Raw genomic sequence first — 15,680 nt, 5'->3', positions numbered from 1 at the left:
AATAAAGGGTTTTAAACAGGCCACATAAAGAGCAACACTAATTTGTAATTTAATGTAGGCACACTATTACGGATTTGAATGTTTTATTGTAAACCTTATTATAGGTTCAACACAGTGGTGTCACAGGAAAGCATTCAACTTCTGTCATCACAGCACAGCTCTGGCAGAACACAGAGTCGAACTTCACTGCAGTAGGAAGAGTGCTACAGTTACTGTTTCAGGGAGAGCTGTTCAAATCCCCCATGTGAGGTGTTCAAACAGCCTCTGCGGCAAAGGAAAGCAACAGGGAGTTTTGCTTGTATCAGGTTTGCAGAAATAGACCTCGGTGATGTGGCCACTCAGAGGCCTCCCAAGTTTTTATTCCATCTGTAGCCAAAGATTTTCTTCAAGTCTTCTGCTGTCTAAACGTCCTATGATGTGGGTAAGAATTCATTGCTGAAATACAATTAAATGTTTTAAAGTCTGAATAATTAACTTGGGAACTTAGTTTATGTCAATTTCTGAAGAAGTTTCTATTAATTTATAGTTTCAAGTTTAATTATCCATGATTGAAAAACATGATGACTTACAGTAATACAAAACGGGTGCTAAGAACGCACAAAGGTCTTGATCACAACACAAACTAATGAAGAATGGGATTCATCAAATAGCCTGGAAATTTAACACGTCTATCCAGCGTGTGTGCATACACGTATGAGCACATGCAAACAGATTCCTAAAACTCTCTTCAGGCTTAAGGCAGTTCTGTTTCATACCAATTAACAAGTTGAATCTGCCAATTTGAAGCAGAATGTGAAAACTAGCTACAGACTTGTTACTTATGTTCTCTTATATAAACAAGTATGGTTAATTCATTTACTATGATTTATCGAGATGTTTGTGCTTCTTTATACGTTAAAACTAAAGTAACCAGATCTTAATGATTAGATATGATCATTTTAAAGATATTTAAAAGATTTAAAACACTGAAATGTTTGCCAGGTAAGGGATTTGTGTTTGGGGTTTTTTTTGTGTAAAATGACTGTAAAACACAAATCTCATTATTTCCTCAGAAAAGGAGCAAGTCATTTGGAGAATCTGGTAAGCACTGAAAACTATGCAGGAATTTGTATGGGCTGATATTTACACATTAAAAAAAGCTCATATTGCTTTACCTAAAAAAGAGAAAAGGCAGAGGAAACTGCAACTTAGGTTTGACTTAGGTAATACTTTTAAATATAAATTAAAAGTCCTGCAATAGTGAAACTAAGCTGCACAGAAGAAATTAATGATTTATACAATACCCTCAAACAAGTACAGAATACTTAAGAAATTTTAAGCCACTGATGTTTCTCTCATGAATTCCTCAAGGACAGTCACTACATTTCTGGCTTCTGGCATTTCTGCATGCTCTACTTTAACGATCTTCAAAAGGATGTCTCCACTGCCACAGTTCTTTAGAAACATGTAACACTTGAACAAGGCGTAGTGGTTCATTTCAGCCTGGCGGATGAACCTCTTCAGGTTGTTGATGTCTTGTATAGCCTGGCAAAAGAGTAACAGAGCATTTTCTTATCCTTCTACATGGCAAGAAAACATACTATCATGTGGAAAAGCGGAGGAAGAATAGCAGGAGAAGCAAAAGCATTTCCAATAGGAATTTTGTATTACTACTCAAGAGCCATGTAAGAATTGAGTACTGTCTTCAATACATATTACCACCGTTATTTTAACAATTCAAAATGTGTGGACACCACAACTTGATCATGTCCAAACTTGTATGAAGAGTTTTCCTCTTGTTATGACAGATCACTTAACGAGCATTAACTCTCTCTCCATGTTACCCAATTACACAATAATGTACGTGCACAGTCCAAATTAACAGTATTAAGAAAAAAAAAAAGTGGGCTTTATTTTAAGTATGAGAAAATGCCTTTGGAGTACTCACTGAAGAAACTTTCACACTACTTTATGTTCTGGTCTTGTCAACTACAGCAAGCCAGTCCTCACCTTAATCAGTTAATGATGTATAGACATCATAAGTAACCTAAAACTTTTCTTTGCTGAAAAAGGAGTATTTGCTCCCTCAGTAGTACTGATGTCTTCTCCAAATCTGTAACATATATGAACAGGTACCTTCAATTTAAAGTTTTCCAAAATCTGCTGGAAGAGAAACGGATTTCCACCTTCAGCACCGTTCAGAAAAGCATGCATCCAGTCCTCACAGAATCTGTTGCTTCCTGTTAAGTGTTCAGGAACGCAAAGAAGACATAAGAAAAACCAAAAAAGCTCAACAAAAATATATACCTGCATTCACCTGGTTTAATCACTTTCACATAATGACTGATAATAGTATACCCGGGCCAAGAAAAACAATACATGTGGAAAAGACAAGCAAACATAGGTACAGTGATTACATGAAATTCTGTTCCAATTGTTCAATCCCTTTTCATAACATTTGTCAAAAATACAGCAGGGAAAAAAAAAGTTTTGCAGCTTCCCTGAAGTGTAAAAGTCATAGTTTCATGGTCCGCAAACTAAATGCACTGTGGATTTTATTACCAACCATTTTCAAACCAGAGTTCTGGCGTATCAGGTAAAACAAGCTACTCTGTTCCCTCACAGGAAACCAGGTGGTGTAGTTTCCAGCCAGAGTCCAAACTTTCTGGGCACGAACCTAGGAGCTTCTGAATATTCTCACCTCTCATCAGCTGAGGAATACAAGTGGGTAACATGAAGAAACATTCACAGCTGTAATCTCACCTGCATTATGCAACCGAGGCTGAGGTCCACCGCAGTCTATAATCATTGACTTGTGCTGTTCCTCAGTCATGGCAATACACAAGGAGGTCATCGTTTCTTCCTGAACAAGTCCTTGGAGGCTGGCAGCTGCCAGAAACCTGACACAAAAAGCTCTCGTGAACCACTTGCTACTTTACAATTCCTGGACAGCAAGGAGGAGGGTGTCATTCGCAAAAGCCAAGTTACGCACAGCTTCCTTGGCCTCAAAGTATCTTTACCTGCTGATGTCTTTTTCTGTTCTTTCATCTGCGTTTTTTACTTCTACAGGAGTATAACTCAAAGCCTTACAACAAACAAAAAAAAGAGAATAGCTGGATGCAACTTTGATATTACTTCTGTTGCTATGTTGCAGTTACTAGCAATAAATACATAATGTAGTACTTTAAGAACTGTTCTTTTCAGAGAAAGAGTAGAAGCTAAGGGAATACTCCACGCTAGAGTCATTGCAGCTGGTTTTTCATTAAGAAGAAATATATCGGTTTTAGTCTGTTTGCTGTTCCATCCAAACCCTTCTCAAACTCAGGGACTAGAGCTACAATTAATTTATTTTCTGTTTCCAGTGAATTACATGAGGCACATACGCAATATAACATCCCTTTTGGTTCAGAGGAATTATAGCAGGGACAGTTTTCTTATGCTGTTTCTAATTTTCTCATTCTAATTTCAAGTTGGATGCTACTATGTATTTTAAAATGAGTTAACTATGAAATTTGATAGAAAAAATTGCTATGCGCTTCCTTAGCATAAAGCAGCCAAAAAGTACTTGCCCCAAATTAAAAAAAAAAAAACCAAACCAAAAAAACATGTTGTTCCTCATTTCCTCCTGGCTGGGAAAGCAAATGCAAGAAACTTTAAACATGTTGGAGTCACTGAGATTCCTTCTGAACTTTTTTAGTTATCCAGTTTGAAATACACTTACAGCATGTAACAAGAAGGCGAGTTTCTCCTGGAAGAGCTGTACTACTCTCTGAATAGGGCATATGGCATTCTCAAACCAGCTTCTCAAGTAGGGGTTAACATAGGTCTCCAGGGTTTTTTGCTGTAACAAGTTGAAATGTTAAAACTTTAACTACAAATTAGATTGCTACACAAATAGAAGCCTATTAATAATTTATTCAACTAGGATGTCAGATCCTTCTTGATTTCAAACCACAGTAGACTAAAATAATGATTTTGACATTTAAAGCCACACTGAAGTGGAACATCAGCAATGAAGGGTTTTACATTTTAATAAATAGACAGAACTGTAATATTATGGTATATATTGAGCATATATAGTATACATACTGAGCAAAGACCACACAACAGCAGAAGGGATGAGACAGACTTACAATGCATGGTTTCCATTAGAAAAAATTGTGACAAGAAAAACACTAAAAATCTTTCCTTAACATTCAGAAGCGATAAGAATCTAGGTGAACATCGGCAATTTTCCTGTAGGCTGTTACATTTTATTAGTCATTTTCCTCTCTGAATCTAACTGCAAGCAGCCTTTACAAAGGCACAAAAAAGTCTCACCCCTTTATTTATTGATTTGTGTGGTTAATTGCACTTTAGACGTTCACTGTCACTACAGTGAATCAAGTATCTCTCACTGTGTTTCATACTGGAACTTACAACACCTATTTTGTTTCTATAGACTAAATCTTCCAGATTTTCTTAGTAACTTCTTTGCAAAAATAGTAATTTTCACCTCTTAAAAAAAAAAAAGTTAAGCCTTACCTCCAAAGCAAGGTTTATCTTCAGACTTTGAATGTATTTGTCCAGCTCAAGTCTGAAAGTATCTTCTTAAGGAAAATAAGGTGCATCAGTTAAGACCTGCATTTTTCCCTTGCAGTATATGGCTTTTATTGACATTTTCAGTTACTGGAAGGCATGCACAAATGGGCTGATTTCAAGTAGGAAAAAGACAAAATGAGAACATAATTTTTACATCATCTCCCTTTCCACACAGATAAAGAAAGTTAAAAAAAAGGATATAGTTCCAAACCTTTCTCTGAGCCACCTAAGAAGCAAACCACATATTCTGGAGCATTCATGTCTGATTCCAGTGTTGCCATTTCTAGAAGATTTTCTTGTTGGAAATGACAGTAGTAACAGCCAATTTTATTTTCTGGTATGCTACGCAGAAAAAAAATAATAATTATTTTGTTACAGATACATCACAATAATTAAGTGCAAGAAGCAGACACACATGCTTGCTGTAAAGAATTTTCACCCACTAATACTGGTAGCTCCTATGGTCATAGAGCTCTTAGACCTTTTTTCCTCTGTGATGCAGTCAGGGTAGTTTAAAAGGATATAGTCATAAACACGTAGTATTTTTAAATTATTCAAGGAGTAAGTTATTTACTACAATATTTTTCTCAAAGCTACGTAGAAAAAGAGGAAAGTGCCATTGTGTAAAGCTGTTATTAGCAGCAGCAATAGACTTGACAACATGGAATCAGGATTAAACCCAAGTGCAGCAGCAGATGCCAAGATGTGCGATGCTGCCAATGTTTCTTACAGTTTCTGATTCACAAATAATTTTTAAAATTTACCTCAGTCCCACTAACGCTACATTCCCCATTCCTTCAAACAAGGCTCCTTTAGTAAGACGCTTAGCGATAAAACTGCGCAATTCAGTCTCCGCTTCAGCTGGTAAGTTAGTGTCCAGCAAGGAAAGGCTTTAAAAAACCAAGAAGAAATCATTAGCAAAAAGCAAATGTTATTGTTTTGTTTCTCTGAACAAGTGCAGAACCACCTGCGTCTCGAAGGGGGACCACAATGATCTCTCTCTGGCTTAGAGCGAACTCCCTCTGTGACTTCTGGCCCATCAGAAATGCTTTCGGTGGTTTGCCCACTAGCCCAGGAGTCCGGAGTTGTGGTGTCAGCTGATGCTCAGCAGCTACGAACAAGTCACTGCCCCTCTTTGTTCCTGTGTTTCCCTGGTTGTAATACAGAGCAACAGCTCCATTACAGAGCTCGTGGAAACATGTCCAGTTAACATTGCTTAATATATTTTAATTACCTACATGAAGATCCAAGTCAATACAGAAGTGTCAAGTATTAGTAGCAAAGAAAATAAGAGTTCAAACTCAAAGATGATAGTTTAACACGTTATTTGAGCTCTGTAGCCATGTCCATTCCCTAAGTATTCCCAAAAAAGCACACGGGGGACTTCAGTATGCTTCCATAGAGGTGTCTGGTTTGACTGCAAGGTACCTGCTTGCTATTCACTTAACAGCAATAGGGCAAAGGCTTCAAACCGGAGTGTGAGAGGCGATAACGCGGTTCTGCAGATTGGCTCTACCTGAAGTCTTCGGTGGAGGGTGTCTCTGCGGCCGCGCTGCTGGGGCTGCCATCGCCGCTGGCTGCTCCCTGCGGGGACCTGAACACCAAGCCATCCTTAGCTTCGGTCGTACGGCGCTAACACAGGGAACCGCGCGCGGAAAGGTAGGGCCTGGGGGCACCTTAAGGCAGGCGCGGGGAATCGGGACATGACGGGAGGGGAAAAAATCTCTTCGGGGAGAGAGAGAGGGCAAAAATAAAGCGCATGCGAGCAGCTGGGAACTGACGAGGCCTGGGAGCGGCCTCCTCGCGCGGCGGCCCCAGCGCCCACCCGCCTCACCTGCAGCCCCGGTAGCCGTAGAGGCTGTGGTAGGTGCTGCCGTGCCGCTCCGGCCGCCGCTCCTCCCCCGCCCCGCCGCCCTCCTCGCTGCTCTCCGGCTCCCGCTCCTCGCCGTCCGGCAGCGCCGGCAGCATCCCGGACCCACCACCGGCCCGCGCCTCGGCCCCGCCGCCGCCCCGGAGGCTGGGCAGGGCGGGCGGCTCCCCCCGCCCCCGGTGGGTGTACCCGGGCGGGGAGGAGGGAGGGCAGGCGGATGAGGTCTCGCCCAGAGAGCGCTGAAATGGCTGGCGTGGCGGCAGCTCCCCCTTTCGTGTAATTTACTGAAAAATGCGATATCGACGCCATAGTGCGTGTACCAATGCAGGCGGTCTGTCAAAAGCTGCTCACTGACTCAACGGCGGGACCCGCTCAAATCACATTTGACAGGATTGGCCATGCGGCCTGTTCTGAAAGAGCCTGCTCTGCTGCTGAAATACTTTTTCACATTTGTTAGCTCAGCCTTTGTAACCTGCAGGCGGTTAGTTACTGCCATCCCAAAACTGACCAGTGAACTTTTTCTGGATTTCTACAAATCTGTTTGCAAAGGTAAGCATGTGAGATTAAGCCCCCCCAAAGCAGTTTTCCATATAGCACCAGGCTACGAACTCATTTTAACAAAGTAAAAGGGTGTTGATATTTCATGGGGTTACGGTGTTACCCAAGGTGTGGTAAACGTCCTTGTGATTAAAAAATGCACTAATTTAATGTACTTCTGTAGCTTTCCCTTTCAGTAGACACCTGGCCCTTTTATTGATTCAGTTTACTAAGGCAATGGTTGTTAAGTGTCATAAATAGATGGTAGCAAGGCACGAAATGGAGCCCAGATACTTTTCTTTAATGTTTGCAGCGAAGGGAAGATATTTCTTACATAGTGTTGCAATTTTTGATTGATGTCAGTATCTTCATGCAGCAAAGACTGCTGAGGACAGCAGAAGGCATGAAAAAAATGTCATCTGTTGCTGGGCCCGCTGTTCAGGCTGATCAATATGATGATCTTGCAGTTCCCACAGACAAGCGCTGCAGGGACGCGAGGGCTGACACACTCCACTCAATTTTACAGTGTTCTTGGAGGGCCGGCTCCAAGGCCTCGCTGTCAAGAGCCAGCTATGCACAGACAGGTAACCCCGCCAAGCCACTGTATAGAGCGGGCTGCTTAAGAGATACCGGCTTCTTGCCCAGTAACTGATTTCATAGGGAAAAAAAAAAACAGTTTCTCCTTGACGTTAAACACGGAGACGACAAACACAAGCGGACCTCTCAGGCTGCCGAACCCGCTCCCGCCGCCCGGGACAAAATGGCGGTCGGGCGCCCGCGCGAGGCACTGTGGGACAGCCCAAGGGGCGGCGGGGACGGCCGGGGGCCCATCACGTGGGCAGCCCCCCCGCCGCGGTGCACGCTGGGAGCGCGGAGGCGGCGGTGCCAGGAGGGACCGTGGCGGCCATTTTGTGTCTGCCTCGCTCACCTCAGTGGAGAGGTTGTTGTGGGCGTTGCGGCTCAGGAGGGAAGAGCTTGGCCGTTTCCTTTCCGTGTAGGTCGGGGGCGCCGCCACCATGGGCCGTAAGAAGAAGAAGCAGCTGAAGCCTTGGTGCTGGTATCCTTCTGTGTGGGACGAGACGGGGGTGGGGAGCCGGGGTGGGGAGGGGGGCGGCCTGGCCCCGTCGGGCCTCTGTCCCGTCCTCTCACATTCTCCGTCCGGCTCCTCGCCGTCCTGGGACGGGGCTCGTTCCTTATCTCCATCCACATTATGGTTTGGTTCTGTGGCTGGTCCGATTCCATTTTGTGCTCCTCAGCGCGGGGATGGGGCCTGGTCCGTGCCCTTCCTGCTTCTCTTCCCCCGCTCCCCCCCCCCCCGCGCGGCCTCGGCCGCCCGCTCCCACCTGCCTCGCTGGAGGCCTCGGCCTCGCCTCTCATCCCGTACAGGCGGGGCAGACCGCCGCTTCCCTGGTCGCCGCTGCCCAGCGCTCCTCTGGGCGGGCCCGGCGAGATTGCCGAGACCGTGGGGAATATGGAGAACGGTCTTTATCCCGCGGGGGGGATGGATGTTAACGGAAGAAAACGCTGCCTCTGATGAATGCAGTTGTTAAAGAAGTGGGGCAGATATGGTTAAAATATACTTTTTGAAAATTTTTTTGGGGGGGAGAGGCCTTTCAAATTTGTAACTGCTGCATCAAAGTCACATATAATTTCTCAGTATCCAGAAATACCATTGGATTTTTCTTCGATCACTCCTTTACGATCTGCTTTTTGTTGGGGGGTGATTCCAGATTTACCTTTTCTCTAAAATGTTCCTGCCGGATCTAAAATTGTTTATTAAAGGAATTTATAAGCTGCTCTGAGATTTTTATATTTTTTTTAGCGTTATATGTTGGAAGGCATCTGTGCTTCTATTTTAGGTATTAATATATTTCAAGTTTTGGTGGAAGTGAGGGACACGTGTTAACAAGGAACAGCTACTAGCTGTGTGTATTTGTCTTGCTTAGGAAGACGTTTGGAGTATTTGATGAAATATTAGTGCTGACCTGCAGAAAGGAAATTGCGGTTTCCCTCTTGTGTTACATAGCTATCCAGAAAGTTCTTCACTTAAATTTTTCTTTTAAGAAACAGAATTCTTTAATGGCTGTTGCAAATTGTGTGGTGTCATAAGAATTGGTGTGTGACTGAAAAAGGAAAGAAACTTTTAACTAAAACATTTGTTTTGTTTTATAAATGTTAGCTACTAATATTTGTTATTAAACAGGCACTTCTAAGTATTTAGCATCACTTCCCTTTTGTGGATTTCAAGTCTGTTTCTCCTTTAATGCTGTAGCGACTTTATTTTAATCTACAAATACACAGGGAAGGAATGAATCCACTTAGGAATAACTAGGACTTGAAAAGCATGCGTCACAGAATACAGAACGAAATGATGGTTCTGACCACATGCACCCAGTTTTGTACCAATCTGAAGAGGGAAACGCTGGATGGTGTGTTTGGAGATGGATGGAGAGGTTTGGTTGCAGACATCCCTGAAATATTTGTCATCCTTTGAATGCTCAGAGATGCTTCCTATGCTTTTTTTTTTTTTTTTTAGGAAAAATCACGATGCTAATTAGCTTAGTGTTATATAGAAGGTCACTTTCAGGATTAAATTTTTCCTTAACAGCTTTCAATAGGTACTGTAACAGGGATTTTGATGATGAAAAAATCCTTATACAGCATCAAAAAGCAAAGCACTTTAAATGCCATATATGTCATAAGAAACTGTATACAGGACCTGGTTTAGCTATACATTGCATGCAGGTAAGAAGTTTTAGACTCACATAAGCGTTTCTTGACACTGTCTAAAGTTGGAATTCATAGTGAACTTAAAAAGCTGGTGGGAGTTTTGGGGCTTCCAGAGTCTTGATGAGAAAAAGACACAATGGTCTGTTTCCAGAACAGGAGTCCTGCTGTGTCAGCAGTCATATGGAGAGTATGCAGTAGAGAGCTCTCCTGTCATTTTTGGGGTGTGGGAGGAGTGAAGGAATTGTATTGTCTTGGTGTTCAGAAGGCAAGTTTATATAAACTGGTTTTAGAAGCTAATTGTAGCTAACAGTGATTAGGAAGCATGTATCAAGAAAATGCTTGGCCAGAGAGATTCTCCCCGTTAAGGATGTTTGTTTTCCGTCTTGAAACTGGTTGAAGAACATGTAGACTCCAACCTGAATTGTGGTCAGGAGCATTATTTTTTTTTTTTGTCTCTTTTCTTTAGGTACATAAAGAAACAATAGATGCTGTTCCAAATGCTATTCCTGGAAGAACAGACATTGAACTGGAAATCTATGGCATGGAGGGCATTCCAGAAAAAGATATGGAGGAACGAAGGAGGTTACTTGAACAAAAAACTCAGGGTAAAGTGTAATCTCTCTAGTTATCTGTTATTTCCTTAGTCTGTTGCTTACTGATACTAAGCTGTGTGATACAGGTCTCACTTCTTGGAAGAGTAAGGGTTGGGTTTAATGCATTCTCCAACTGCAGCTCTAGACATTTGCCAGTGATGTAGAAGGAGGAGAGATTTTTATTTTCCTGTTCAGAAATAGCTGCATGCCAGTGCCGCTACAATTACCTATGAATATGGGGATGGTGATGTTATTTTTGAGGGTAAGTGGAGGAAAGGCCAGGGGTGTTACAAGCCTGATGTTGCCCAAATACTTAGATTTCTTTGCTGTTTAAGTATGCCTTTGAACTGCTTTGTCTTATTCTGGGCAGCACGAGACCGACATGAAGGAAGACCCCCATTTTGTTGAGGGGTATTACAGTGTGAGTCACTTTCCTTTGTTATTTGTACATATAAGTATGCTCACATAGTTTTTCTTCTTTGTGATTCTATGAATTTTTGAACATGCTGATAAGATCTGAATTTTGCTATTTTTGTTCCAGCTAGAATACCCCAGATAAAATGAATTTCATAGAATATAATTGGCCTTCAGTCTGACCATATACATTCTACCGTTCAGCAGAGAGCCAGAAAAAGAAGCAACAGGATGATTCTGATGAGTATGAAGATGATGAATCTGCAGCTTCAACTTCATTTCAACCCCAGCAAGTTCAGCCGCAGCAGGGGTACATTCCCCCGATGGCGCAACCAGGTTTGCCTCCTGTGCCAGGTGCACCAGGGATGCCTCCAGGTGAGAAGGTGTTTAAAGCTGGTTACTGAACAGCTGAGTAGAAACACAAATTGCTGCTTGTATGCTGGATAACAGTCTGCCCTTTCTAACACCAAATGTTAGAGGTCACAGAATAGTTTTGTGAGGTGCACGTAAGCAGTTTCTTCATTTTCTTCCGCCATTCTGTGTGGGTGCACACATTTCTATTGTGAAGTAGATTAACATACCTAATGCTTGTGTCTAGATTGAGGGAATATTAATATGGTAGTAAAACAGATTAGTACTTTAAACTGAAGTCTAACAATGATATTTGTTGTGGTATTTTGTAACAAGATTTTGTAAATAGGGCAGAAAGGCTGCCATAAATCTAGAGACTCCTAACATAAAACAGGCAATTTATACACAGGCCAATGACAGGGAGCGAAAACTGGTCTCTTCTCATTATATTTTCTGTAATGATAAGGTATGTTCTTCGGAGACAGTAAATTTACACAGTCTTGCAGGACTGAGAACAATAAATTAAGTCATATTTGCAGATAATCTTTTATGTTGCATTGGTTGTAAGCAGCGTTACTTCAAAAAACCAATCTTTTAGAGCTCCTGTAAAGCGTTTATCCAGTCTGAATTTATTAGATGAGATTTGTTAGTGACTGTATGTTTTTGGGAGTTGTTTAAAATTTAATTTTTCTTTTAAGGTATACCACCATTAATGGCAGGTGTTCCACCTATGATGCCTGGAATGCCTCCAGTTATGCCTGGAATGCCACCTGGGTGAGTAGCAAGAAAGACTTGATACTATGTGTTCATACTGTGCATTTTAAACTGTCACAGAAAAAGTAAAGCCAATTAGAAAAATGTACATGGGAACCAGTGAACTCTGTAACCTTAATATTAAGACTAACCAAAGAACTGGATGGCTGTAAACCAACATTAAAAATGCGGCCAAACTGTGAGTTTATGCATAAAGTACGTTGCCTTTCTCCTAACTTTATTCAGTAGTAGTATAATAATTTAAAGTTTTGTTGTGTTGGTTTACAGCCTTCTGTGAACCACTATTCCTTCGTATATTGCACATATGTTTTTCATGTTTTTTGTCCGGTTATCAGTCATCAACCTAACAGGAAAAAAATACTGGATAATTTAAATTTTTCTTGTATTTTGGGCAAAAGTAGTATGTTGGTTTTTATGCTTGTTTGGGGTTGACACCGTACCCTATCACAGTGTGTTTGGAAAATCACAGTTAGATTTTTGATTTTGTCATAAATTTTCACAGATTACATCAACAGAGAAAATACATGCAGTCATTTTGTGGTGGAAACATGTAAGCATCTCATTAATGTAATTCTAGGTACCTTCATTATGCCATTTTATGTCATGTTTTTTATAAGCTTGAAATTGTCTTACTGAAAACCTCTGAATATTGCTTAAGAATTTGGGGAAAATGTCTAGTTAGGTTTTGTTATTGTATAATAGCTGAAGTTTTGATGCTTTATCTAAATGAACCTCAGGTTTAGTGTGACACTAGTTATAGCACTATCCCTTGATTTTTAAAAAAGTCAGCTTTCTGGTGGCAGCAATCAGTGAGTATCCAGCACTTTTTTTGGGTCTAACAGATAGTTGTCAAAACGGGTGGCAAGTCTGAGTTTGCCTTCTCCAACCATTAACCCAAAAAAGGAGCGGTGGTACTATGTTCCCAGTCTCTACTGCTTCTGCATTAGCTGTTCCTTTTGCAGCAGTGGTAGACAAGTTGAGAAGAAAAATAAGACTGGGTAGCAATTTTCTTTGCAGAATGAGTGCTTGCCTGTTCATGATGATTTGTTTTGATTTTGGGAAACAGCAATGGTGAAGGTTTCTTGACTTTGTCATACAAATAGAAACTGCTTCTTAGTGGGGTTTTGCTGGGGACTTGGCTGTTACATATCTGCTTTATCTTGCTAGCTAAAGTAATAAACATTCTTTTATTTTGTTTCCCTAATCCAACTTTGAATGTCTGGAAAAAATTAAGCAAACTTAAGTACACTGGGTTTGTTCCCTGTAAAGGAATCATATATATTCATCTATAGCTTCCCGATTTAAAAGCACTTAGTGTTGTAGACAGCTTATTTTTCCTACCATTAATGGCAGTGTTGCAGCCCTGTGCAGGAGGAATTTGCTTATATTAAGGGTTGGCTGTGTAGTTTAGATGGGGAACATGCATTCGTTTGTAGTGTGGTTTAGTAGATAAGGATAAAAGAAGTCATTTAGATGCCACCTTTCTGTTAAGAGATGCAGACCATTTCTTTTGCTCCAGGTATCAGTAGCAAGGAAGAAAAAATAACCCAAACCTGTTTCTAATATGAAGGAACAATATGCCATAATAAGGACTTCCCATTTAAAAAAATAAATAAATAAAAATCCCACTCTCTTATCCTTAACTTAGGGAATATTTACTGTAATTGAAACTCCAGAAGCTTTCTTATCCTGTGGTCTCTCCTCTGCTTTTATCAGTATTTTGTGGATACTTTTACAGATTTGGGTTTTCTGCAATTCAATAGAGGAAGTAGAATATGTTAAAATAGTATGAGGGTGCTATAACCACAAAGAGACTTACGGTGTCAGAAAGGAGTAATAGCAGATGTACAGCAATTTTTAGTGTGATTGGTGTTAGCTGTTTTTCCTGCTTTCAAGTTCTTTGAGTGTACTAAGATCAGGTTCTTGGAACACTCTGCTGAAACTGGTAGCCTGAAATAGACTTCAAGAGAGACACTAGTTCTCGAAATCAGATGATAGTGGAAGCGAAAGCTTAAGGAATTAAAGTTCAAATAAAAAGTGTTTGGAGGTTTTTTCATTTGTTTTTGTTTTTTTTTTCTTGTAGAAAAACATTTCTAACTGTAGAGGCAGATGGTTTTGAATTGTCTCTGTTGAGAGCTTCTTGAAACTATTTACTATAATTTTTTATCTAATACAGGTATGTGCCAATTGACTTAAGAGTTTGTCATGAGCATTCATACCAGTGTTTATTTTCTGTTTAATAGGATGATGCCGATGGGTGGAATGATGCCTCCTGGGCCAGGAATACCACCTCTTATGCCTGGTATGCCACCAGGTAGGTCAGGGTTGTCGAACTCATACTATGGTGAGAACTAAATTATATTAATTTATTTTCACTGAGATTTAGGATTTATATAAAGAATACACAGACTTAGGCCACCACCTTGATGTGGATTGATTGCCACAAAACCCACTCTTGTGCATAGGTGAAGGGGTTGATTTATGGCTTTTGATTATAAATAATTATTTGTGTTTGGTACCATTGTGAAGGTAAAAAATAGAATATAGTTTTCTTTTCCTGTTCTGGAAAATTGTAATAATTGAAAATGTTGTGGGAAATGAGAAATTGTGTTGGTGACATACCCAAGTAATGAACATGCTGTGTGAAGAAACTAACTGGTGTTTTTGTCTCTTACCATAGCTAGAAGAGTTGTTTCTTGCACTTGTGCCATTCTTAAGCAGCCTTAAGTTCTCAGGGTGTTCCATCTGACAGCAGCTATGCTGTGATAGCTTGAGGTTTGCCCACTTTTCTCACTGGAGGAGGAGGCGAGCCACTAGGGCAGTTACAGCCTAGTTATCCTGCACAGTAATATGAAGGAATCCATGTGAGCTCTTAGCTTCCTATTTCTGAACCTCTCCCAGAGCCCCACACGTACAAAGTGTGTGTATTATGTTGGTTGGAGACAAAAATTAGCCTTGTATCCCTGTTCCACTGTGCTAAAAACCCACAGCAAAGCTGATGGATGTTTTGGTCAAAGTTCTGATACCATTCATAACAGCTTCATCTTTTGAATTTTGTAACGGGCTTAATCCACGCACGTGGCAGCATAGACACAGTGTGTTGGAAACAGTTGCTGCGTTAATTGCATTGATTTGAGATTGTAAACTTCATCATTGAAGCTCTAGTAGAAAACATTTTAATTCAGCATTGCTCTGACATGTTTGAGGTTACTTCCTATGGTCATTTATTGGTGACTGCTGGCATTACCCTTTGTCATGGTTTATTTTACTGTTGCCTTAAAAATACATCTTCCTTGGGGGTGAGACTTTGTTCTAAGGAACACTGTGAACAGAATCCTGTAAAGGAATATTCTTACTTCCTTCAGCCTGATACGTTGCCGATCTGTTTTGGTTTGTAGGTATGCCACCGCCTGTTGGTCCTCGTCCTGGGATGCCTCCAATGACACAAGCACAGCCTGTTACAGCGCCGGGCATTCTTAACAGGCCTCCAGCTCCGGCTGCATCGGCACCTACCCCCCAGCCTCCAGTTACTAAACCACTCTTCCCAAGTGCAGGGCAGGTAAGGTGTCTCATACCCTGGAATCTATTGTTATATTCTTCAACTTCCCACCATGTCAACAGTATCTATTCTTTATTATTGAGGAGGCCCAAGAAATGACTGGTTAAGTTTCTTGCTTGTGTTGATTCTTAAGTTTAATTCAGTGTAGTTCTTGAATGAATTTTAAAAGATTCTTTTGTTTGTCTTAAAACAGCCACGAAACCAGACAGAAGTTTTGTAAGAAGGTGGGGAAGAAAGGAGTAGGCAAAACACTTCTTGAGTTTGTCATTTATAAGGGTGCTTTGGGTGGGTG

The 15,680-nt window shown here is 41.1% G+C and overlaps 2 protein-coding genes across 37 annotated transcripts in view; one reads left to right on the top strand and one right to left on the bottom strand.

Annotated features, from left to right (window-relative positions):
* Positions 1-1,253: 1,253 nt before the first annotated feature.
* C14H17orf75 (chromosome 14 C17orf75 homolog) lies at positions 1,254-6,603 on the bottom strand. The gene is made up of 10 exons (XM_074607484.1): positions 6,395-6,603; positions 6,077-6,154; positions 5,325-5,450; positions 4,762-4,902; positions 4,504-4,561; positions 3,701-3,820; positions 3,000-3,064; positions 2,743-2,879; positions 2,116-2,219; positions 1,254-1,524 (listed from the first exon to the last, which is right to left on the bottom strand). The coding sequence occupies exons 1-10, from the start codon at positions 6,526-6,528 to the stop codon at positions 1,315-1,317; spliced, it is 1,173 nt and encodes a 390-aa protein (XP_074463585.1). The 5' UTR covers positions 6,529-6,603; the 3' UTR covers positions 1,254-1,314.
* A 1,061-nt stretch (positions 6,604-7,664) lies between these two features.
* ZNF207 (zinc finger protein 207) overlaps positions 7,665-15,680 on the top strand; it is a 33,738-nt gene continuing 25,722 nt past the window's right edge. For 15 of the 36 annotated variants that reach the window (XR_012589890.1, XR_012589889.1, XR_012589888.1 and 12 more), the window contains exons 1-7: positions 7,833-8,024; positions 9,586-9,712; positions 10,164-10,302; positions 10,909-11,079; positions 11,754-11,829; positions 14,073-14,143; positions 15,228-15,388. Coding sequence is in view for 14 of the 36 variants with exons in the window: in XM_074607480.1 (XP_074463581.1) it covers positions 7,984-8,024; positions 9,586-9,712; positions 10,164-10,302; positions 10,909-11,079; positions 11,754-11,829; positions 14,073-14,143; positions 15,228-15,388 (786 nt within the window). In the remaining 22 variants the exon portion in view is untranslated. Of the gene's footprint in view, positions 8,025-9,585; positions 9,713-10,163; positions 10,303-10,908; positions 11,080-11,753; positions 11,830-12,331; positions 12,380-14,072; positions 14,144-15,227; positions 15,389-15,680 lie in introns of all 36 variants that reach the window. The other 21 variants (XR_012589876.1, XR_012589874.1, XR_012589873.1 and 18 more) reach the window with 7 other exon arrangements.

This window comes from Larus michahellis, chromosome 14, assembly GCF_964199755.1.
Source record: "Larus michahellis chromosome 14, bLarMic1.1, whole genome shotgun sequence".
In the NCBI taxonomy this organism is placed as follows: Eukaryota; Metazoa; Chordata; class Aves; order Charadriiformes; family Laridae; genus Larus; species Larus michahellis.
This window is presented reverse-complemented; position numbering and strand designations above follow the sequence as displayed.

What these genes read in the sequence shown, in the direction of transcription:
- C14H17orf75 (XM_074607484.1), bottom strand. Translation starts at nt 6,528, where the DNA reads ATGCTGCCGGCGCTGCCGGACGGCGAGGAGCGGGAGCCGGAGAGCAGC. An exon ending in TCAGAGAAAGGTTTGGAACT is followed by an intron (nt 4,562 to 4,761) that starts ATATCCTTTTTT and finishes TTAAGAAGATAC; the next exon opens with TTTCAGACTTGAGCTGGACA. An exon ending in ACAGAAAAAGACATCAGCAG is followed by an intron (nt 2,880 to 2,999) that starts GTAAAGATACTT and finishes TTTTTGTGTCAG; the next exon opens with GTTTCTGGCAGCTGCCAGCC.